The sequence below is a fragment of the Sceloporus undulatus genome, chromosome 2 (assembly GCF_019175285.1).
Source record: "Sceloporus undulatus isolate JIND9_A2432 ecotype Alabama chromosome 2, SceUnd_v1.1, whole genome shotgun sequence".
Taxonomy (NCBI): domain Eukaryota; kingdom Metazoa; phylum Chordata; class Lepidosauria; order Squamata; family Phrynosomatidae; genus Sceloporus; species Sceloporus undulatus.
The window spans coordinates 58,061,351-58,081,018 of NC_056523.1; the positions used below are offsets into that span (position 1 = coordinate 58,061,351).

The 19,668-nt window shown below is 39.3% G+C and overlaps 1 protein-coding gene across 4 annotated transcripts in view; it reads left to right on the plus strand.

The window, feature by feature from the left end:
* Positions 1–1,468: 1,468 nt before the first annotated feature.
* The window catches only part of ARHGEF3 (Rho guanine nucleotide exchange factor 3), a 50,490-nt gene continuing 32,290 nt past the window's right edge, over positions 1,469–19,668 (plus strand). Inside the window, exons 1-2 of one of the 4 annotated variants that reach the window (XM_042454467.1) lie at positions 1,663–1,739; positions 9,846–9,965. Coding sequence is in view for 1 of the 4 variants with exons in the window: in XM_042454469.1 (XP_042310403.1) it covers positions 1,644–1,739 (96 nt within the window). In the remaining 3 variants the exon portion in view is untranslated. Of the gene's footprint in view, positions 1,740–9,845; positions 9,966–19,668 lie in introns of all 4 variants that reach the window. The other 3 variants (XM_042454469.1, XR_006102456.1, XM_042454468.1) reach the window with 3 other exon arrangements.

Here is a 19,668-nt window from a genome sequence, read left to right on the forward strand (position 1 = left end):
ATGCAAGGAAGACATAGCCAGTGTTGTCCAAACTGGATAACTAAAAAAAGTATTAAAATATCAGATTTTTGGGAGGGAGGGGATTTTAAATTGATTTTTAATTAAAAAATAGAATACTAAACATCTCTCTTGTCTCTCATTTTAAAATCATAGGTCAAATGAAATCTCATCATGAACATGCTAACACAGACCTATACTTACACTCATAAAAATTAATTAGTAGCTCTGTTGAAGTCATACATACACTGAGTTACCTACAATTAAACAAGGACATTTCTTAATCTTTTTCATCTCATCAAAATGGCTCTGGTCTGTCCAGCACTGAACAGTAATTACCAGCTCTTGCCTTTCAGCAGGAGAAAGTTACGTGCTGTACAAAGATGGGTGGAGTCGGGCCAAGCATGGCAGAGGAATTAGCTAAAGGAAAGAAGAGCAATAGCATGGGTCCATCAAGTGAGTGCAAAAAAATATTTTCCTTCTAGTTGCCAGCAGAAGTGTTGATGTGCCAGCGGATCTCAAGGAACTGCCAACCAAGGCTTCTGCTAGCAGAAGAGCCAAGAGGGAGTGGAGAAGGATTCAGGAAGGAAGGACCCAATTTATGCCAGGTCCAAACCTCCCCAGGTTCAGTGGGCACAATGCTGGCACAAAGTTAGGCCAGGATATTCGTAAGTAATTGCCAACATTTTTAGGTTGGAGAGTGGTGGATTGACACAACTTCACCTGAGTGGTGGCTCAGCAGGCCCCTGGCCAGTTTGGATTATACTCTTAACTGTCATGTTGTGAGTGATATTACTTTTTATCATTCCTAATGTGTAACATCCACAGCTTGCCACAGGTGATAAATATATTTTATACTGCTATTTCCGAAATAAATAAAAAGTGTTTTTAAAGCTGCTACAAGCTACACTCTTCTAGATGTTGTAATGTATTCTAGTGATCACATTTGCACCATTGCTCAAAACCTATGTGCAAAAGTATCAGTGGTAGCTATATAAATCCATGATTTGAATCAAATGGTTTTGTGTGGCGATAAAAAAAATTCAAAGACTTAAACAGTTTAAATCAATGATTTAAATCCCCTTAAACCTTGCTTTGGTCCCAGCTATGGAGGATGTGAGAGAGATTCACATGTCTGAACAAATCAAATGCCAGAGATGATTATTTAAGTGCTGCTGGGACATGTATGTTCTAATTTAAATGCAAATGCAAAACAAATAGCTAGCAATCAGATATCTTAAAAAAAAAAAAAAACAGTGATTTGTTTCTCCTTTTTTTGTACTTCTCATAGACAAGTATTTTCCATTGGTTTCTCAGTGAGTTTTAGATAATTTGCTGTGTTGAGCTGACTTGTACTGAAGTCTCTCGCCCACTCGCCTCCCAGCCGGTATCAGTGGGCGGGCTTCAGTAATGAACAGTATTCAGTTACACTTGCTTGACACACTCAAGAGCTTTTCTGCTTCCTGTTTCAGTGGAGCACAAGTGTTGCCTTAGGTAATGTTTTCAGAAGCCTAGTGCAGCTGCAGAAGAACGCTCTCATTCTCCAGGTTTTGAGTGGCAGAGAGGTTGCAGGCGGCTTTGCTTTCCTATTGTGTAGACACACAGAATCAGCGGTGACATCCAAAACTGCTACTCCTTCAGCCACAATGGTGGCAAAGGATTATCCATTTTATCTCACAGCTAAGAGAGCTAACTGGGGATTGGAAGTACAGGCAGCAAGCATCTCAGGAAGAGAAACAGAGGTATGGTCTGTAGGTATTTGAGAGTCTGCACTGCAGTTTTTTTCTCCTAACCTAAAGAATCTACTTTAGCTGTAGCTGAATAAAAACTCAGAATTGCAGCTACAAAATACTGAGCGGTTCTGCACAGCTTTTTTTAGGTGTTTCAGGTAAGTCTAATGTCAGATTTGGTAAAATAGGATTTATTTCTGGAATAAGCAGTTCAGGAAACTGTATTACAATACTGCATTTAAATGCATAATATAAATGAATTTTGTTTCATAGAATTGGGGCATTTCATGAAAACAAAAACAGTTAATGATAAAAAAGGTAATATTTTTAGGATCTGAATAATGATCTGTTGAATAACGCTATTTTAAATTCTTGCAATTTTCACAGGTGGAATTAATAAGTTGCTTCTAACAAGGAGATGAATTCATGCATGTTTCATAGATTGCTTATGTCAACATAATTATAGTATTCTAATACTTTTCAATACTAGTTACTTTTGTCAGGTTTATAAAATTCCACATTGGTCCAAACTGTATTTTTTAGGAAAATGCATCCCACTGATCTAGATGAGATTTCATTTCTAGAGATGTATATTGAAGATTTTGTGGTCTGGCTTGAATATACAACTGTAGCTAATCCTCTAAAATATCCATTGTTTATTTGTAAAACAAGTAGAAATCTCAATATTCCTGACTGTTTTGTAAAGTGGTTAATATGTGAATCTTATCTTAATGACAATAATTAGGCATCATTGGACTGTTTTACATAAGTAATAATAGAAGTATAATAAAAGATTATAAAAGTTTTCAGAATTTTTTTCTTGAATATACACTTAATAGAAGTTTTAATGGATTGTTCAAATCAGTTGTAACTGATACTGTTTTTACATATTGTAAATTCTGTCACACTAATCATGGTCTTGATCCTTTGGATACAGTTATTAATCAACACTGTTCAGTTTATGAAAATCTAATTTTTAAAGTCATATTACCGGTAGTTCTGGATTTGTTATGCCCATATATAGTATTAGAGAATATACAATATTAGAGAAACATAAATCTGTATGATACAAAATGTACTTTGCTGTTCTTGTTAAAAGAGCAGTTGTACAGGTCTCCTCTTGAGGAGTGTAAACTTTTTCATAATTAATAAATGTGAATTATTAAACATGAATTAATAAACGCTACACTCAGATATACTGAGAGTAAAATGCCATTTTAAATACTACTGACAAATATTTATGGGTGTGGTATATGCATACTGACATGCTTTTGATCATCAAATCTCAGTTTGATAGATACCCACAAATCTCCTGTACCCACATGCTGCTACTTCACTTCTCTCTTCCCACAAGTAGAGATGGGGGGGGGGGACAAAAACACAAAAGCTGAGAAGCTGCAGTGTCATGTAATGTCTACATAGGGAAAGTATGGTTAATGGCTTCTAGCCATTTCTAGGCAAGTTGAAATAAGAAGGCATAATTCAAAGTTGGCTTCTGTATCCTAACTTGTTTGGAGGTCATCCACCTTAGTTATTTGTTTGGCTGTAACAATAGCTAACTGCAGCTCCCTAGCTTCTTTGCTCACTTGTCTGAAGTGAGAGAAAAGTGACTCTCTACAGGTGCACAAAGATTCTGCATAACCCAAGTTAGTCTGATTGTCCAAATGTGGCCAGAATAACAGTGAGATTAATGTCACATAATTTCACACACTAACCACGAGTGAATCATACTGTGCTTGTCCAATATTAGTATTAAAGCACGTTTGACTATCACCCATCTTTGGCCCTGAAAAGGTTCTGCTTCTTATTGACCCAGGTCACTGACACTGGTAGAGATCACTGTCAGCTAATATGTTATTAGTTTGGTAGCTGAATAAATATTGGTGAAGTAAAATAATTGATACATATTAAGTGGTAAAAGTCGACATTAACACACTCATTCCTCATGTTTCATTCTGCATACAGATTGGTACTCCAGAGTGTATATATCTAATGAGAAGTATTAAAACATCTGTTTTATTACATAGGATTGGTGTATATTGAGTGGCAGAAATCTTTCCTGTCATTTGTTGCTCATTGGTGTTTCTTTGTGAGATCAAGCCAAACATGCATAGTCTGATCTTCAACTGCGAATTCATCTATGCAATCTTAACATGGAATTACATTTTTATGGAACGTTTACGGGCAGAAAAATTGATGGATTTTGGCAATAGTCTTGCCCATAAAAGTTTGGAGTGTGTTTAGTGTGAGAGTGTTCTGTATTAAAATACATCTGAAATTGTGGAAGGAGGAAGGGACAAAATATGTTTGTGCCTAAAATAAGACTAAACAAAGATTGCAACACTCTGAATAATATTTTACTGTATTATTCCATTCTAGAAAGGATAGAAAGTGCTCTTCATTTGGGTGTATTGAAGTTGGCAGTTAGGTAAAGGCTGGATGAGGATCTGTTAGCAACTCCTTGTTGGCAGAGAGATGCAGTACTCTGTCCAGTCAACTGCAGACAGTGCTTCATACTTTCTAGTGGGCCACTTTGACTACAGCTTGCCCTAATTAGGGAGATAAAAGGACTTTGGGCAGAACTGCTAAAAACACAAGTCATGCTCAACAGTTTCTGTTATTTTTTTTGAAGAGATAGTTCTTTGGGAACCTGTTAATTTGATATCCATGTTACGTGGCAGTCTTTTAGGAACTTGTAAGCAGTGCAGTGGCTTAGTGTTTAAGATGCCAATTCTGATGAGCAGAAGGTTGGCAGTTCAAGGCCTGAGTGCTGCATGATGGGGTGAGCTGTCACTAGTTCCAGCTTCTGCCAACCTAGTAGTTCAAAAGCATGCAAATGCAAGATAGGTACCACTTTGGTGGGAAGGTAACAGCATTCGGTGCGGTCATGCTGACCACATAGTCACCCGAGTAGTCCTTGGACAATGCTGGCTCTTTGGCTTAGTAATAGAGATGAACACCACCCCCTGCAGTCGGTTACAAGTAGACATTCATGTCAAGGGACCACCTTTACTTTTACCTTAAAACTTTCTATCTACAGAGCCAGTGCGGTGTAGTGGTTTGAGCACTGAATTATGACTGTGGAGAACAGGATTTGAATCCCCGCTTGGCCATGGAAGCCCACCGTGTGACTGAGCAAGTCACAGCCTCAGAGGATGACAGTGGCAAAAAAAAACCTTGAACAAATCTTGCCAAGAAAACCCCATGATAAGGTCACCTTAGGGTTGCCATAAGTCAGAAACGACTTGAAGGCACACAGCAACAACAACAGCAATATTTCTATCTATGTAGGAGTGTTGTTGGTAGTGTTTTAGCTGCCTTTGATTTGCCAATTTTTTTTCTTCTGTCTGCCTAGTTTGTTTTATTTGTGCTAGAAAATTTGTTAATTCACCAAACTGTGAATTAACCAATTGCTTTTTCTTAAAACTCTTAAACTATGTCAGGAGAAGTCAACAAAACATCTATTTGCATTTTAGTTATCCACAATGCTTTTAATCTAATTAACAACTTTGCTTAGAGTTCTTTGAAAAATAATGTCTCTCTGCCTACCAAGCTTCCAAGGCAGTGGGCATTAAAATTTGTTTTGCTGTATTTACTGCGCTACACCAGGCAATGTACAGTAAAAGAGCACCAACTAATCATGTAACACAGCAATGTCTAGCCGTGGCTAATCCATCTAAAACCATGAACTTTGAACTGTGTGATGTAATGGGATAAAGACTAAAAAACTGAGCTTAACACTGTGTTGTGCATCGAGGAAGTGGCAATTGTGGGAGTCAAGTGAATCTGAGTAGTACTTAAAGTAATGAATGTTCATGTTTCTAATTTCATCAGCACTCAGTTTTCAAGAAGCAATGATATGCAGACTAGGTAAACAAAGTAATTGCAAAGGATCTGCATATTTTAGCCACTGGAATTAATACTGAAGACTGCATCCAGCTGAACCAGCTGGATAACTACTAAGGAGAGCTGCTGTTTGAGAGCTAAAGATTTTAAAATTTTGTAGGAGTCACATGAAACTGTCTAAATTTATTTTATTATTTATGTATTTGTTAACATTTTTATATCCTGCCGTATGTCATAGGATCTCAGAGCAGCATAGAATAAAATCATATTTAAACAATTAAAAGGTTTAAAACAATAAAAATTGGTTAATGCATTTAAAGCAATTTAACAATTTAAAGGAAGTTAAAACAGTTTAAAAACCATGAACATGTTCAGATTTAGATATATGCTGGTGATAAAAAAATTAAATGAAGACTAATATCCTTGCTTACTTAATCTATTTTGTGAAAGCAAAGGTGCAACAGTCCCAGTAAGAAAGTTGACTTCCTGCTTCAGCGGTAGTATTTCTGCTCTCTCTATGGCCTGTTACAGACTGCCAAAATAAAGCTGCTTCGGGTCTCTTTGGAAATATGCTGTTTAAATGATGCATGCATCCTAAGAATCCGGAAGCTGCACCAAAGTTGCACTCCAGTGCTTAGGAATGGAGTGTGGCTTTGGCGCGACCTCCAAACTCTTAGGACCCACGCATCATTTAAACAGCATACCTCCAAAGAGACCCGAAGCAGCTTTATTTTGGCAGTCTGTAACAGGCCTATATTGTTTATGATCACTGTTCTTCAGCCCAACCAATATCATGCTGGAATTTGTTGTCTAGCAACAGGTTTCTCATCCCTGCATAACCTCACAAAGCAAACTATCATGGGCTACAAGGCCTTTAGACAGAGATTTTGCACCTTCTCAGCAAAATATTACAGACAGCCTTTAATGTCATACTCCTCCACCACTGCTGTGACATGTGAGGAGATGACATAGGAGATTATCACATTAGCTTTGCTGCCGGGATAGACCCAGGATGTAACCTTCTTAAGGCAGGTCTTATTGCATTCACCCATCACTGGACAGTATGCAGCCCGTATGCAACTTGGGCTTGTCTTGCATCTTTTCAAGAATGGGAAAATCCCGTTCTTGAAAAGCTGCAAGAGAAGCCTGGGTTGCTTAGGGTCTGCATACTGCCCGGCAATGGGTGAATGCGATAAGATTCACCTTAAGAAGGTTACATCCTGGGTCTATCCCGGCAGTGAAGCTAATGCAATAATCTCCTAAAGCTATTGTCCCTTTCTCTATAGGTCTACCCTTATGTATTCTGACTTTGGGACAGATAACCTGTTGTTATCAGCAACCAAGAAACTATTCATGCAGACATTTTCAGAAGCTTGTTGCAAAAGACTTTCTAGTTATGGAAATTCATGTTCCTCAGGAGTCTGCAACTCTGCAGTTCTATGGAAATAATTTAAGCATGAATGGCAATAGGGCTATGGGTTTATTTAAATAAAAGATCTGTGAGGGTGGTTTCTTTTGTTTTTAAATAAAACAGAAGTTAATATGAAATTCATGGGATCACCATAAGTCAGCAGCGGACTTGAAGGCTAATATACACATAGATATGAATATTAAAAGAGAGAGAGAGAGAGAGAGTAAATGATCAATATGTTTGCCCTTTCCTCCCTTTATAGCAAGAATTGGCACCTACACAGGGCTGGGTGCCATCCCCCACTGTACCCCCCACAGGCTGCACCCATCCAGTAGGGCTCTCAAATACAGTGGGTCCTCTGGATCTGCAAATTCCACCAACTATGACTCAGTGTCACGCCATTCAATAATATGGGACTTGAACACTTACATTTTTCCATATCTATGTGGGGTCCTGGAACCAAACCTCCGTGGATACAGTGAGCCCACTTTATTTCCTTGTTTGGCCATATATCAGCCAAAGCAGCAAACATATTGGTCATATTCTCTCTCTCTCTCTCTCTGTTAATATTCATATCTATGTGTATATTAGCCTTCAAGTCAGCTGTTGACTTGCAATGTCCCTTCTTGTCACCATTTGTGCTGGTATATAGCTGAAAAAACTGCACCAAAAATACCATTTGGGGACTATTTGGAGGGTTTACAAGGACTGGTGGTGGATTCTGGGGGGCAAAAAAGTGGGGTTTATAGTTAAATACCAGTCATAAAATCATAGAATCATAGAGTTGAAAGAGACTGGCCATCCATAGTCCAACCCCCCGCCATGCAGGAATTTACAATCAAAGCACTATCCAGCCTCTGTTTAAAACCTCCAAAGGAGGAGATGCCACCACTCTCTGAGGGAGTGTGTTCCACTGTCTCCTTTGTTTCCTCTTGTGGTTCCTCACTTTCTGTTACTACAGGCACATGTCCATTGGCTGGTTTATCTCACCTGTCTGTTCTGCATGCAGTAGGGCCTCCTGGCCTGCCTAATGTCCTGCCATAGCCATTCTGACTGCCACTGGTCAGCATAGCTTTTCATCTTGTCTCTTGACTCAGATGATCAGTAAGATTTCCTCATCATCAAACCACATTTTTTCAATCCCACCTTTCTGTTCTCCATTTTCAGCCATCATTTAAAAAAAGAAAATCTTCCTCTCAACCATTCATCCCTCCTAGCAGCCATGGCCTTGCTCATTCTATGCCACATATGCTCTTTGGTGTCAAGATTTCAAACAGGAGCCTACAACATACGCTTTCAAAAGTTGGCTCAGTTTAATTTGTAATTTCTATTTTTTTCATGAAGCACTTAAAGAGCATATGATGCAGGTATGGCAAGCATCTTTGAGCCGGTAAACAGGATATACAAGAAAGCATTTCCTTTCCAGAAATTCATGCTGTGTATGGAACAACAATGGCATGGTTTTATTTTCAAGTTAAGCAGCATGCACATTAGGCAGCAAACCACTTTGTTGTGAACAGGTTTGTTCACTGGCATTGTTTCTTCAGCATTAAAAGTTCAAACATCCAGTTCTTGTAAGGAAAGGAAGGAAAATAAACAGGAAAAAAGTAACATCCTGTGTTATAAATATTTATAGCTTCTCCTTCGGTTAGGGCCTTGGTTAATTTCTCTGTTCCCTCTTTGTATATAGTCTCAACAGCTAATATTCTGAGGAAATCTGAGACACAGAAGTGTTTTTGGAAAAGTAGGTGGTGATTGAGGCAGTGGTTTCCAGTGTACCAAGCACCTGTTCTTGAGCGGGGAGAGTCAGTGGCTTTTAAGAGACATGAGTATAGTCATGGATCATTGACCAAATAGATTTTGCTGCAGATTTGTGTTTTTGTGTGACTGTTACGGCCACCTGTTATATCATGCCCATACCTCCATCCAGAATAGATTTGAAATGTGTGGTTCTCTCCCCCCCCCCCCCCGAAATCCATCATCCTGTTTTTTAACCAAATGTACATGATCCCCTTTAAAAGACCTGTACCTGAAGAAGTGGCTATAGTCCATGAAAGATCATGCTGTGTAATCATCCTGTTTGCTCTTAACAACACAGATGCAGAACTCTTTGTTGCTTTTCCTTATGTATGAAACATTTTTACTTGTTTGCTAGCTTGAACCCTGATAGATATTACTAAAAGTAATATTCAGAGAGGCTTACAAGTACCAACTGCCCAAAGTATATCAATATCAAACAGCAGTAAGCAGGACCAAGAGATGACAGATTATTTTAAAACTTTAAATGTGGGAGGAGGGATAAATAACATATTATTTAATATGCCAAGAAAGGCATTCTGCAAGAAGGAATTAAAGCAGGACTTCTGTGGACTGTATGGATCTCTGCCCTCAGTTCATGTACTTTTAGGGCTGGATCCACTGATGGTGAGAGATGGGGCCTGCATGCTGGTCTCCCTTAAAGATTCCCTTAAGCGAAGTTGGAGGTCTAGACATTTAAGAGGAAGCTGAGCTCAGGAACTACCCATTGCCAATGGCACAGAGACATGGACTGACACTCATGTAGATCCCATATACTGTCATGCTGTAGTTTCTCAGCAGGCAAGCTGAATGTTGCAGCCATCATTCAGCAGTTCAGTTGGCCAATGTTTGGATCCTTAGCCTGTGTGGTGCCAAGGTTCTAATAGTTATAGCCAGTGAGATTGTTGTTATTTTGACTCTAAGTTGTCTGTGTCATTTATGTTCTTAGCTTACCAAATTTAGTCTCATGTCCTTCTTCTGTCACCACTACCTGTTAATTAAAGCAGGGGGGATAAAATAGAGTGGAGGGATAAAACAACCTAACATATAATATTCTCTCTCAGGGAAAGGCATTCTGCAAACCAGAATTAAGTGGTCCTGTGCCTCCTTGTCATCCTCTTAAGGTCACCCAGCAGTGAGCACCCAAAAGAGTGTACCTGAAACAGAACTTAAATTTTGGGCAGGTCAGTATAAGAGATGAATTGGACATATAAAAATGCACTGGAATCCAATGCAGTTCTGTTAAAATTGCTGTTATATATTCAAAATTACAGATTACATTTAATTTCCAACTGTTGTTCTTCTTGTGTGCCTTCCCGACATTTCTGACTTATTATGACTGTAAGGTAAACCTATCACAGGATTTTTTGGGGCTGAGAATGTGTGAGAAGATTTACTGTCCAAGTACAGTATAATATATATTGAATGCAGCCAAATATCTAGCAACTGTCTTCTGGACCAGTTAATGTTTCTGCACTATCTTCAACGGCAGCCTCATGTAAAACACTTTATTACAGTAATCTGGTAAAATAAGTTTAAAATGTAACAAGGTTTTCTTCTCAGAATAAGGATATGTTTCCTCTTATCTCTGTTAATTGTGTACACTTTTCATATTTTCAGTATGGAATCAGGACTGTTGTTCCACAGGAACAGTGTCTCAACATGTATAGAACAAAGTCAGTACTTTCAATGCAAACTTAGGGGTGCTGTAAGTCAAAAATCACTTGAAGGCACACAACAACAAATGAGAAGGAATTTTAGCAAAATAGCTACAAAATGAACTGAAAGAGTATGGAAAATACTCTATTCCTACTCCCAGCCCAGCTAGAGGTATCCTGGTTTCTAAAATGTTGTATTCAGCAATTGTGAACAAGAAACTAAAAGCTATAAACCTGATCACAGTATACAAGTGATGAACAGCAGGAGGTTAGAACAGGCAGTATATGCCAGGAAGTAAACAACAGGAAACTTGTGGAGAGGTGACAAAAGTAAAAGGTTGGAGACCTTTATCTTAAAAAGCAATCCTTTTCTTATTCATGATATTCTTGCAGACTAGGTTCTTCCTGGTTTTCTTACCTGTATTTCCTAATAGGTGAAGTAATTTCTGGGGGGGGGGGGGAATAGGTGTGTTTTTTAAAAAAGAAAGCAAAACAAAACAAAACAAAACCACATGCTCCTCACTGCATGGAAGTTGGATGAATGCTACTAAGAGGATGTAATTGTAAATGTTACTATTTTAGCCTATGGAACAGGTCTGTAGCATGTGCTCACTAAATGTACAAGGCTGGAGTTGGTTCCTTGTTTCCATTCAGCACTGAGGTACATGGATGCCCTGAATGAGCAATGGGAGTTGACATGCCTTGATATACCTAATTAAACTTTTGGGCCACAACAAATTATGACAGAAAGACAGACCCCTTCAGGATTTGTGAAGTATCCCTCATGTAATGGTTTGCTGCTGTTGACAGGAGATAGAGGAATTAGTAAAAAGCAGTGGGAGGAGGAAGGGCTAGAACCTTCCTCCATCCAGAATATAACATGATTTCTTCCCTTTCAAGCCATATGCTCCCCTCTCCCTTGTGAAATTTCATAAGCATTTGGTGGTACTAGATCATGTAGGGAACCTTCCCCTTTCAAAATCCTTGATTGAAAAACTGTATTGAGGACAGAGCAGGTATAGTGTAGCCAAGCCTAAGTTCCTGCACATCACTGTGCTTCCATCAAGATTATTCTGCATCGTGAAGCTTATCTGTTGTACTACTAATGGCAGAATATGGCTGTTCCTTTTGGAAGCCAGGGTTAATAGATACCTATGTTACTTGATTTGCATTGGCAGGAAGAAAACCCAAGTCTGAGTAATTTTTTGTTATGTTATCTATGTTTTTTGTTACATTATCTGTGTTTTAGAGAGATGCAGTGGCTTAGTGATTAACATGCCAATTCTGATGATCAGAAGATAGGAAGGTTGGCAGTTCGAGGCTCAGGTGTTACATGATGGAGTGAGCTCCTGTCACTAGTCCCAGCTTCTGCCAGCCTAGCAGTTTGAAAGCAAACAAATGAAAGTTGATAAATAGGTACCACTTCTCAGTGGGAAGGTAACAGCATTCAGTGCAGTCATGCTGCCACATGACTGCACTCCTCGGTCCGAGCAGTCCTTGGACAACTCTGGCTTTTCAGCTTAGAAACGGAGATGAACACCACTCCCTACAATCGGTTATGACTAGACATTCATGTCAAGGGACTACCTTTACCTTTATCTGTGTTTTAATCTTTTCATTTATGTTGCCCATTCATTTTATGAAGTACATACTGGGGGTTCTTATATATATAATAATATATATACATATATACATAATATCTTCCCCCCAAATATATATATATATATATATATATATATTTGGGGGGGAAGATATTATGGCCCTAGTTTTATATATTAGGAACTCTGATTGTTTCAGTTTGCTTACAGAACACACACTGTGTTTTATATGGTATTATTTTGGTTAATTCTAGCCATCTTAACAATACAGGAAGGAAAGGCAGGAATAACCAGAAGATGACTATGTGGTTGTTCCAATGGTAAGATTTCAAATTATGGGCAAAGTATCAGTATTGGAAACTTAAAAGCTAATCAGTGGACATATCTTGTTGGGGACAGTTGCAAATTAGTTTATCAACCATGGTTGCAAAACATGGATGTTAAATAGCTGTAAGCAAATTTGAAACTGATTACTGTGATATAGGCAATTTATAATCCTATGTATGATGCTATAACCGAATGCTAGTTTCTGCAAAATGTCCATTGTTATGTGTTCCCAAGTGATTGCTTCACAAAATGCTATGGCAGTACTGTACTAGCATTTATTTCCAATAGCTTGACTGAATATAACTCAAAAGTGATGACAGGAATTATAAAAATTTAGCTACAAAATACTTTCCTTTTTCACTTGACATCAGACATCCCTCTTATGTTTTTGCGGCCCTGTGATTAGTTTAGCATAAATCACTTGTTAAAAGAAAAGATTAACCCAATGTCCTGATTAAGAGTTCAAGGAGTACTGGCAACAATCTGAAGGTGTTCACAGCCATATCCTTTTGTTCATTATCTGGGGTCATACTGAGGACACTGGGAGCTTATCAGGAACTGGAATGCTACCCAACTCTGTCTAGTAAAGGCACTCACCATGCCATTATTTGCACAGTCTAGCACTGAAAAAGCAGAAACTACAGTACTGGTCTAGGTTGTTTTTTTAAAAAATTGTTGCTTTCAATTTTCTTCCAAAGCCCTCTGATGACAGAATAAAGGGAGGCAGTATGTGGCCGGGAGGGGTGGGTGGGTTGGTGTAAAACCACCATTTAATCCGGACCCTTAGTCTAAAGCAAAGATATCTCACATCTAGATTTATCAGACTTTGCAAGATGAAACTCAAAAACAGCTGAAGAAGAATTTCCCTGACATTATTTACATTAATTCACTCTGGCTGTGGTGAAAGCAGATTAAAAGATAAGGAAGGTAATAAGTTGACCGGCCGAACCCAAAGGGTGCTCAACAATGGCTCCTTTTCATCCTGGAGAGAAGTGACCAGTGGGGTCCCACAGGGCTCTGTCCTGGGCCCAGTGCTATTCAACATCTTTATCAATGACCTGGATGACAGAATTGGGAGCATACTTATCAAATTTGCAGATGACACCAAATTAGGGGGAATAGCTAATACCCCAGAGGACAGGATCAAGATTCAAAATGACCTGAATAGACTAGAAAGCTGGGCCAAAGCTAACAAAATGAAATTCAACACGGAGAAATGTAAGGTATTGCGCTTAGGGCGGAAAAATAAAATGCACAGATATAGGATGGGTGACGCCTGGCTGAATGAAACTACGTGTGAAAGGGATCTAGGAGTCCAAGTAGACTACAAGTTGAACATGAGTCAACAGTGTGATGCGGCAGCTAAAAAGGCCAATGCTATTTTAGGCTGCATCAATAGAAGTATAGTGTCTAGATCAAGGGAAGTAATAGTGCCACTGTATTCTGCTCTGGTCAGGCCCCACCTAGAATATTGTGTCCAGTTCTGGGCGCCACAATTCAGAAAGGACATTGAGAAACTGGAGCGTGTCCAAAGGAGGGCGACAAAAATGGTGAAGGGTCTGGAAACCATGCCCTATGAGGAACGACTTAGGGAGCTGGGGATGTTTAGCCTGGAGAAAAGAAGGTTAAGAGGCGATATGATAGCCCTGTTTAAATATTTGAAAGGATGTCATGTTGAAGAGGGAGCAAGCTTGTTTTCTGCTGCTCCAGAAAACAGGACCCGGAGCAATGGATGCAAGCTACAGGAAAAGAGATTCCACCTGAACATTAGGAGGAACTTCCTGACAGTAAGGGCTGTTTGACAGTGGAATGCACTTCCTCGGAAGGTGATAGAGTCTCCTTCCTTGGAGGTCTTTAAACAGAGGCTGGATGGCCATCTGTCAGGGATGCTTTGATTTGGATTTCCTGCATGGCAGAGGGTTGGACTGGATGGCCCTAGTGGTCTCTTCCAACTCTACGATTCTATGATTCTATGATTTGGCATAGAGTTCTGATGCCTCACCTCACTACAAATCTCAGGATTATGTGGGACAGAGACATGTCGGTTAAAGTGGTATCAAACTGATTTAATTCTGCAGTAGGTAACTAAACTAATGGATATGTTTTTCATAACTATATCGGACATTTAATATAAATGTTTAGCCTTACTAATTGTTCAGTTCTTGTTAGCTCTTTTTCCTATGTTAAAGGAAGAAGTTTTCTTTGAGAGTGCAAAATATGGCTTATTGCCCATATAGATATCTACTCAAGATCAGTTTCCGATGTGTTTAATGGAGTTTACTATTTGTGAAGTGTGCATAGGATTACAATCAGGGAAGCATTTCTTGGAAAATATCCCCAACCTACATAGGAAACACTGTCCCATTCTAAATATTGGTAACATCCCCTGGAACAGAGCTCAAATGTGGTTTTTCCTAATGTGATTTTCCTCTCAGTACTTGGGGTTTTTTTATTACACATATTTTATCCAGTGCCAATTCAGTCAGTAGCAGACTAATGCAAATAATATATTTTTAGGCTTTCTGCCATCACAAATGTTGACATACCCTACACTGTTGACCAAACTTGTAACTTTGAAAGAAAATGTGTATAGAAATTGTGCCAGGAATAAGGTGTCTGAAACAAAGTGGTCTGGTTTTATTTTAGTCGTTATAGACTGGTAGTTTATACGGAAAACAAAGACTGTATACCGTGCAGCTTTAAGAATATCCTTTTATACTATTAAGTGCAAGATAAGTTGTTTTCCAGACAATATCGTTCTTATTGCTCTACTCCTATGGAAATAATATTACACCAGCCTCCTTGCCCAACAGCCAAACTTTTATGTATTCTTGAATATTTATTTATTTATTTATTTATTTATTTAAGTAAGTTTTCGGTGAAGCCCATCAGATACTGGGGCTGCTTCTCTTGTTTCTCCATTTTTATTTGTAATGTCTATTTCCAATCAGAGTTTTGTATGTGTTGGATTACATCCCTTCATCCCTGGCCACTAGACAAGGCCTGTAGGCCACATGTTCCTTATTCCTGCTTTATAGTACACACATCTGGATATTTGGCATAGCATAATGCACATAGAGGGCCAACGTGGTGCAATGGTTTGGGCATTGGACTAGGAAACTGGGATACCAGGGTTCAAATCCCAGATAGGCCATGGAAACCCACTGGGTGACCTTGGACAAGTCACACTCTCTCAGCCACAGAGGATGGCAGTGGCAGACCCCCTTTGAAGAATCTTGCCAAGAATACCCTATGATTGGTTTGTCTTAGGGTTGCTGTAAGTTGGAAACGACTTGGAGGCACACAACAACAACAAATGCACATGCAGTGGACATACAACACTGTGTGCACTCTTTTGTATAGGGGCCCCAACCTCATGTTCACAACACATCTTGACTAGACAAACCTAGTTGGATTTAACTTGATATGTTACAGCCGTGGTCCCCAAACATTTTGGGGCTAGCACCTCTTTTCTTCTTGGGCAACAATTCTAGCGCCCCACCCCCAGGCATATTTTTTGATATTAGGTCTACTGTTCTACTGCAAATACAAAACAACCAATCTCAGTCACTGCTCCCTTTGCACCCAGTTGTCTTTGGAGCAGCAACCAAACAGCTGGCTGAGAAGCTTCTTGCTTGTGCCCATCTTGCAGTAAAGGATGGCACAGGTGAGAGTCTTTTTGGTCACTGTTTGACTGGCTGCTCAGTTGCTACTCCCTTTGCACCCTGACATCCTGGGAACAGCAACTGAACAGCTGGCTAAGCAGTGACCAAGAAGTCTCTCACCCATGCCAGCCTTGCAGCAAAGGCCAATGCAGATAAGAGGCCTCTTGGTTTCTGCTCAGCCAGCTTCTCAGCTGCTGCTCCCAGGGTGACCAGGTGCAAGAGAGAAGCTTCTCCCCAGAAAGGAGGGACTCTCAATCCTTCACAAGGGCAGAGAAAGGTGCAGCTGGTGCATATGTAGGGGTTTACAGAGGATAGATGCTCTGGACTGGAGACTGGTGTGGACTGAGAAAGGGAGAGATGTGTTAACTACAGGAGCCGCTCCAAGACAAAGGACTCTTTCCAGTAACTGAGCACAGTTATTCCTTCCTCAGAGACATCATCATCATTTGTATTTATACTCCACTCTTTAGAAATGCTCTCAGGGCAGAATACATGTCTTCCCCACACAGCTTCAAGTGTCCACTGTCCCACAATTTTTCCCCCTGCTACCTCTTCTCTCAACAGTGCAAATCCAACCTGCTAGCCAAGTCCCAACAAAGCTCACAAAGCTTAAGCAGGGCCCCAAATTTGAAAGCTCCTTTTTGTCACCACTTCTCCCTCACTGCCATGTGCTCTAACTCTTTGCACCAGTCTGTCCCAAAATGGTGCACTGCTCCAAGCCACAGAAGTGATGCCCTGTGCCCAAGCTTCACGAGAGTTTCCCAATTGCCACTACTAGAGAAAGATGCCAGTAAGGGAGTGAGCTCACATGGGCGGGCAAAGAGCAGAAGACACCAACTACCACACAAGATGATCAGCGAGGCTGTGTGGTGGTTTTTTGAGGACCCTGAAATGAAGTTTCATGCAATTCTCATCCCCACAATGGTCCTAAAGGTCGCTGGTTCCCTTTGTCCTTGCACACCAATACTTTAACTGAAGACCCCCTCCCCCTTTCCACTTCACTGCCCTCAAAGATATGCTGTTTTGAATATTACTTCATTTATATTTGAATTGATTTGGGTTTTTACTCATCAATGGTATTTTTGGACTAAGTTCAACATTAGGTTTGCCTAGAGTAGACCCATTGAAATAAATGGGACTTGCTAATAACAAATTACATCGATTTCAGTTGATCTCCTATAGATAGGAGTCAGCATGGCGTAGTGGTTTGAGTGCTGGACTGTGACTCTAGAGACCAGGGTTCAAATCCTGTTTCAGCCATGAAAACCCACTGGGTGACCTTGGGTAAGTCACACCTTCTCAGCCTCAGAGGATGGTAATGGCAAACACCATCTGAAGAAACTTGTCATGAAAATCTCATGATAGGTTAATCTTAGGGTCGCCATAAGTCAGAAATGACCTGAAGGCACACAGCAACAACAACAGCAGATAGATGTTACTGTGGATTTAACCCTTTGTTTTTTTTAAATCAGTGAAAAAGCTGCATAAGGTTAATAACATCAGTGTTTATAGTAATATTTCTCTTCTTTTAGTCATTGTTGCATAAAATAAATTCCATTTTGTTTATGGCAGTTTCAGGTGGTTGGCTTTGCTCAGCATTGTATATTCACAAAGTACAACTCAAACTGGCACCATGCTGTAAAATACTGTTATGCCCTGTGAATACATTTATGTACTACAGTATCTTTCATGACTGGACTGCTGGGAGAATCTTGTTTAAAATACATGAGTTATGATTGTCATGCTTTCTAACTCAGATTTTCTTCAGGACATTGTGTATAAGGTGGTTTTCAGTCCAGCCCTATATTTGTACTTAGTAAGACCCCAGATTTCAGTGGGGCTTATTCCCAAATAAATGCACATAAGACCGCAGTCTTTAAATGTTCTCACTTTGTAGGTCACTATAAGGTTTGGCTATGATGAATGACCAAAAGAATAACTTGACACTGTGAGTACAGTGGATGCATGGCTGCAGGGTACATTAGTGACTGTTAACATACAATACACCCTTGGGAATATTTTTCTGAAGGCTTGTTTTTCAGTTTTTTATACAGAAATTACGTGTTTTCCTCAAATACAAGCTCTCCCTCCCTCCCTCATACACACTTGCTTTATGGATGAAACTAATTATCTTCTTAAAAAATAACCTATTCAGACAAAAAACCCACAGACAAATACCTCAGTCTGTTGCACCTGTTTCAGTCAACGTTGTTGTTTTCTAGTACTTATTATTCAGGTCATTGCCTCTGTCAGTCTAAAGACAATAGGGGAAATTTGGCCGATTGCTTTTTGTTTGTTTCTTAAGAAAATTGAATCGATTTCTCCTTTTATTCTTTGGAATGAGGTAAGGAGCCTTTGGGTGGTCTTGTTGGATGAACTGTAAAGGAAGCTAATCAGTATTGTGATATAGAATTAACTTATTCTGACAAGCCAATCCTTTTCTGAAGCTAGAGGAATTCCCATTCCTTCAGCAAGCTATTCTGTTATTTTTGTTCTTGTGCATGAGCTGTAGTGTGAATAGTCAATATCTGTACCCTAGCCATTTATAAAAGGGTAAAGGCTCCATCCTGTGGACTGCAGGGCATAGATGTTTTCAAACAATCATGACTTTAAAAGCTAAGATGTGAACAAGATGCAAGCACAGAACCCTCTTTGCACCTCCTGGCATATCATGCTATGATTAAAACATTCACCAGTCCTAGGCCATTTGCTGCTCCTTCCGTAGCAACCTGCAATTAAACTAGGAACCCCCTAATTAAATGTAGTTTTCCATTTCATTAAAACTGGGAAACGGTAGCTATTTTTTGTTACTTCTAAAAACCCAGATCTTAGACCATGGTCTCAAGTTGGTTTTAATCCATACTTTTTCCAGACCTGTAACCAGATTTTCTTGCTTTGGGCAAAACAGAAAATGCACTTCATTCAAGACTTCTTGGTTTAATTGTGGCATGCCATGAAGAGAGGGTGAGAGCATGGACAAAAAGTTAATTCATATCCCAGCTTATGAAGCCATATAAGATCATCTGAACAAGTTCATAGTGCTTAATTATTGTTTGGGAACAAAGCAGGGATAATTTCAGATGTATTTTTAAATGTCAACATTTTGATTTTGTTACCAGAAACTATTTATCTCTTTTTGAAAGAGATAATCTATTGTTGTTAAGGAGAGAATAGATATGCACAGGAAGGAAGTTCATCATGCTCTAGACTGCTAAGTGATACAGTTACAGAGCAAGAACATTCTGAAAACTGAGACAGTTGTCTGATGTGGTCTGGCAAATAAGACTTTTCACTTGTCATAAAAGATTGGATACCAGCCAGAAGATACATTTCATTCATTGAATTTTATGCAGTCAGCATTGGACTTTGCTGAAGAACAGCATTTATGAGGTTACTTTAAGTTATATACAACTTTAATACAGAAAAGTACAAAAACATGCCAAAAAGTAGCTTTCTAGAAAATGTGTATACATTTAGAAGAAAATCAGAATAATATATATAAGTAGAGATAAACATCACTCTAGTAATACCAGAGTGCAGATTTTGTCACCTTCCACCATTATTAGGGCAAAACGTAGTATATAGGCCTGCAGACAGGGTTTAGTTCTGTTCAAAGAACCAAGAGATGAATGACATCAC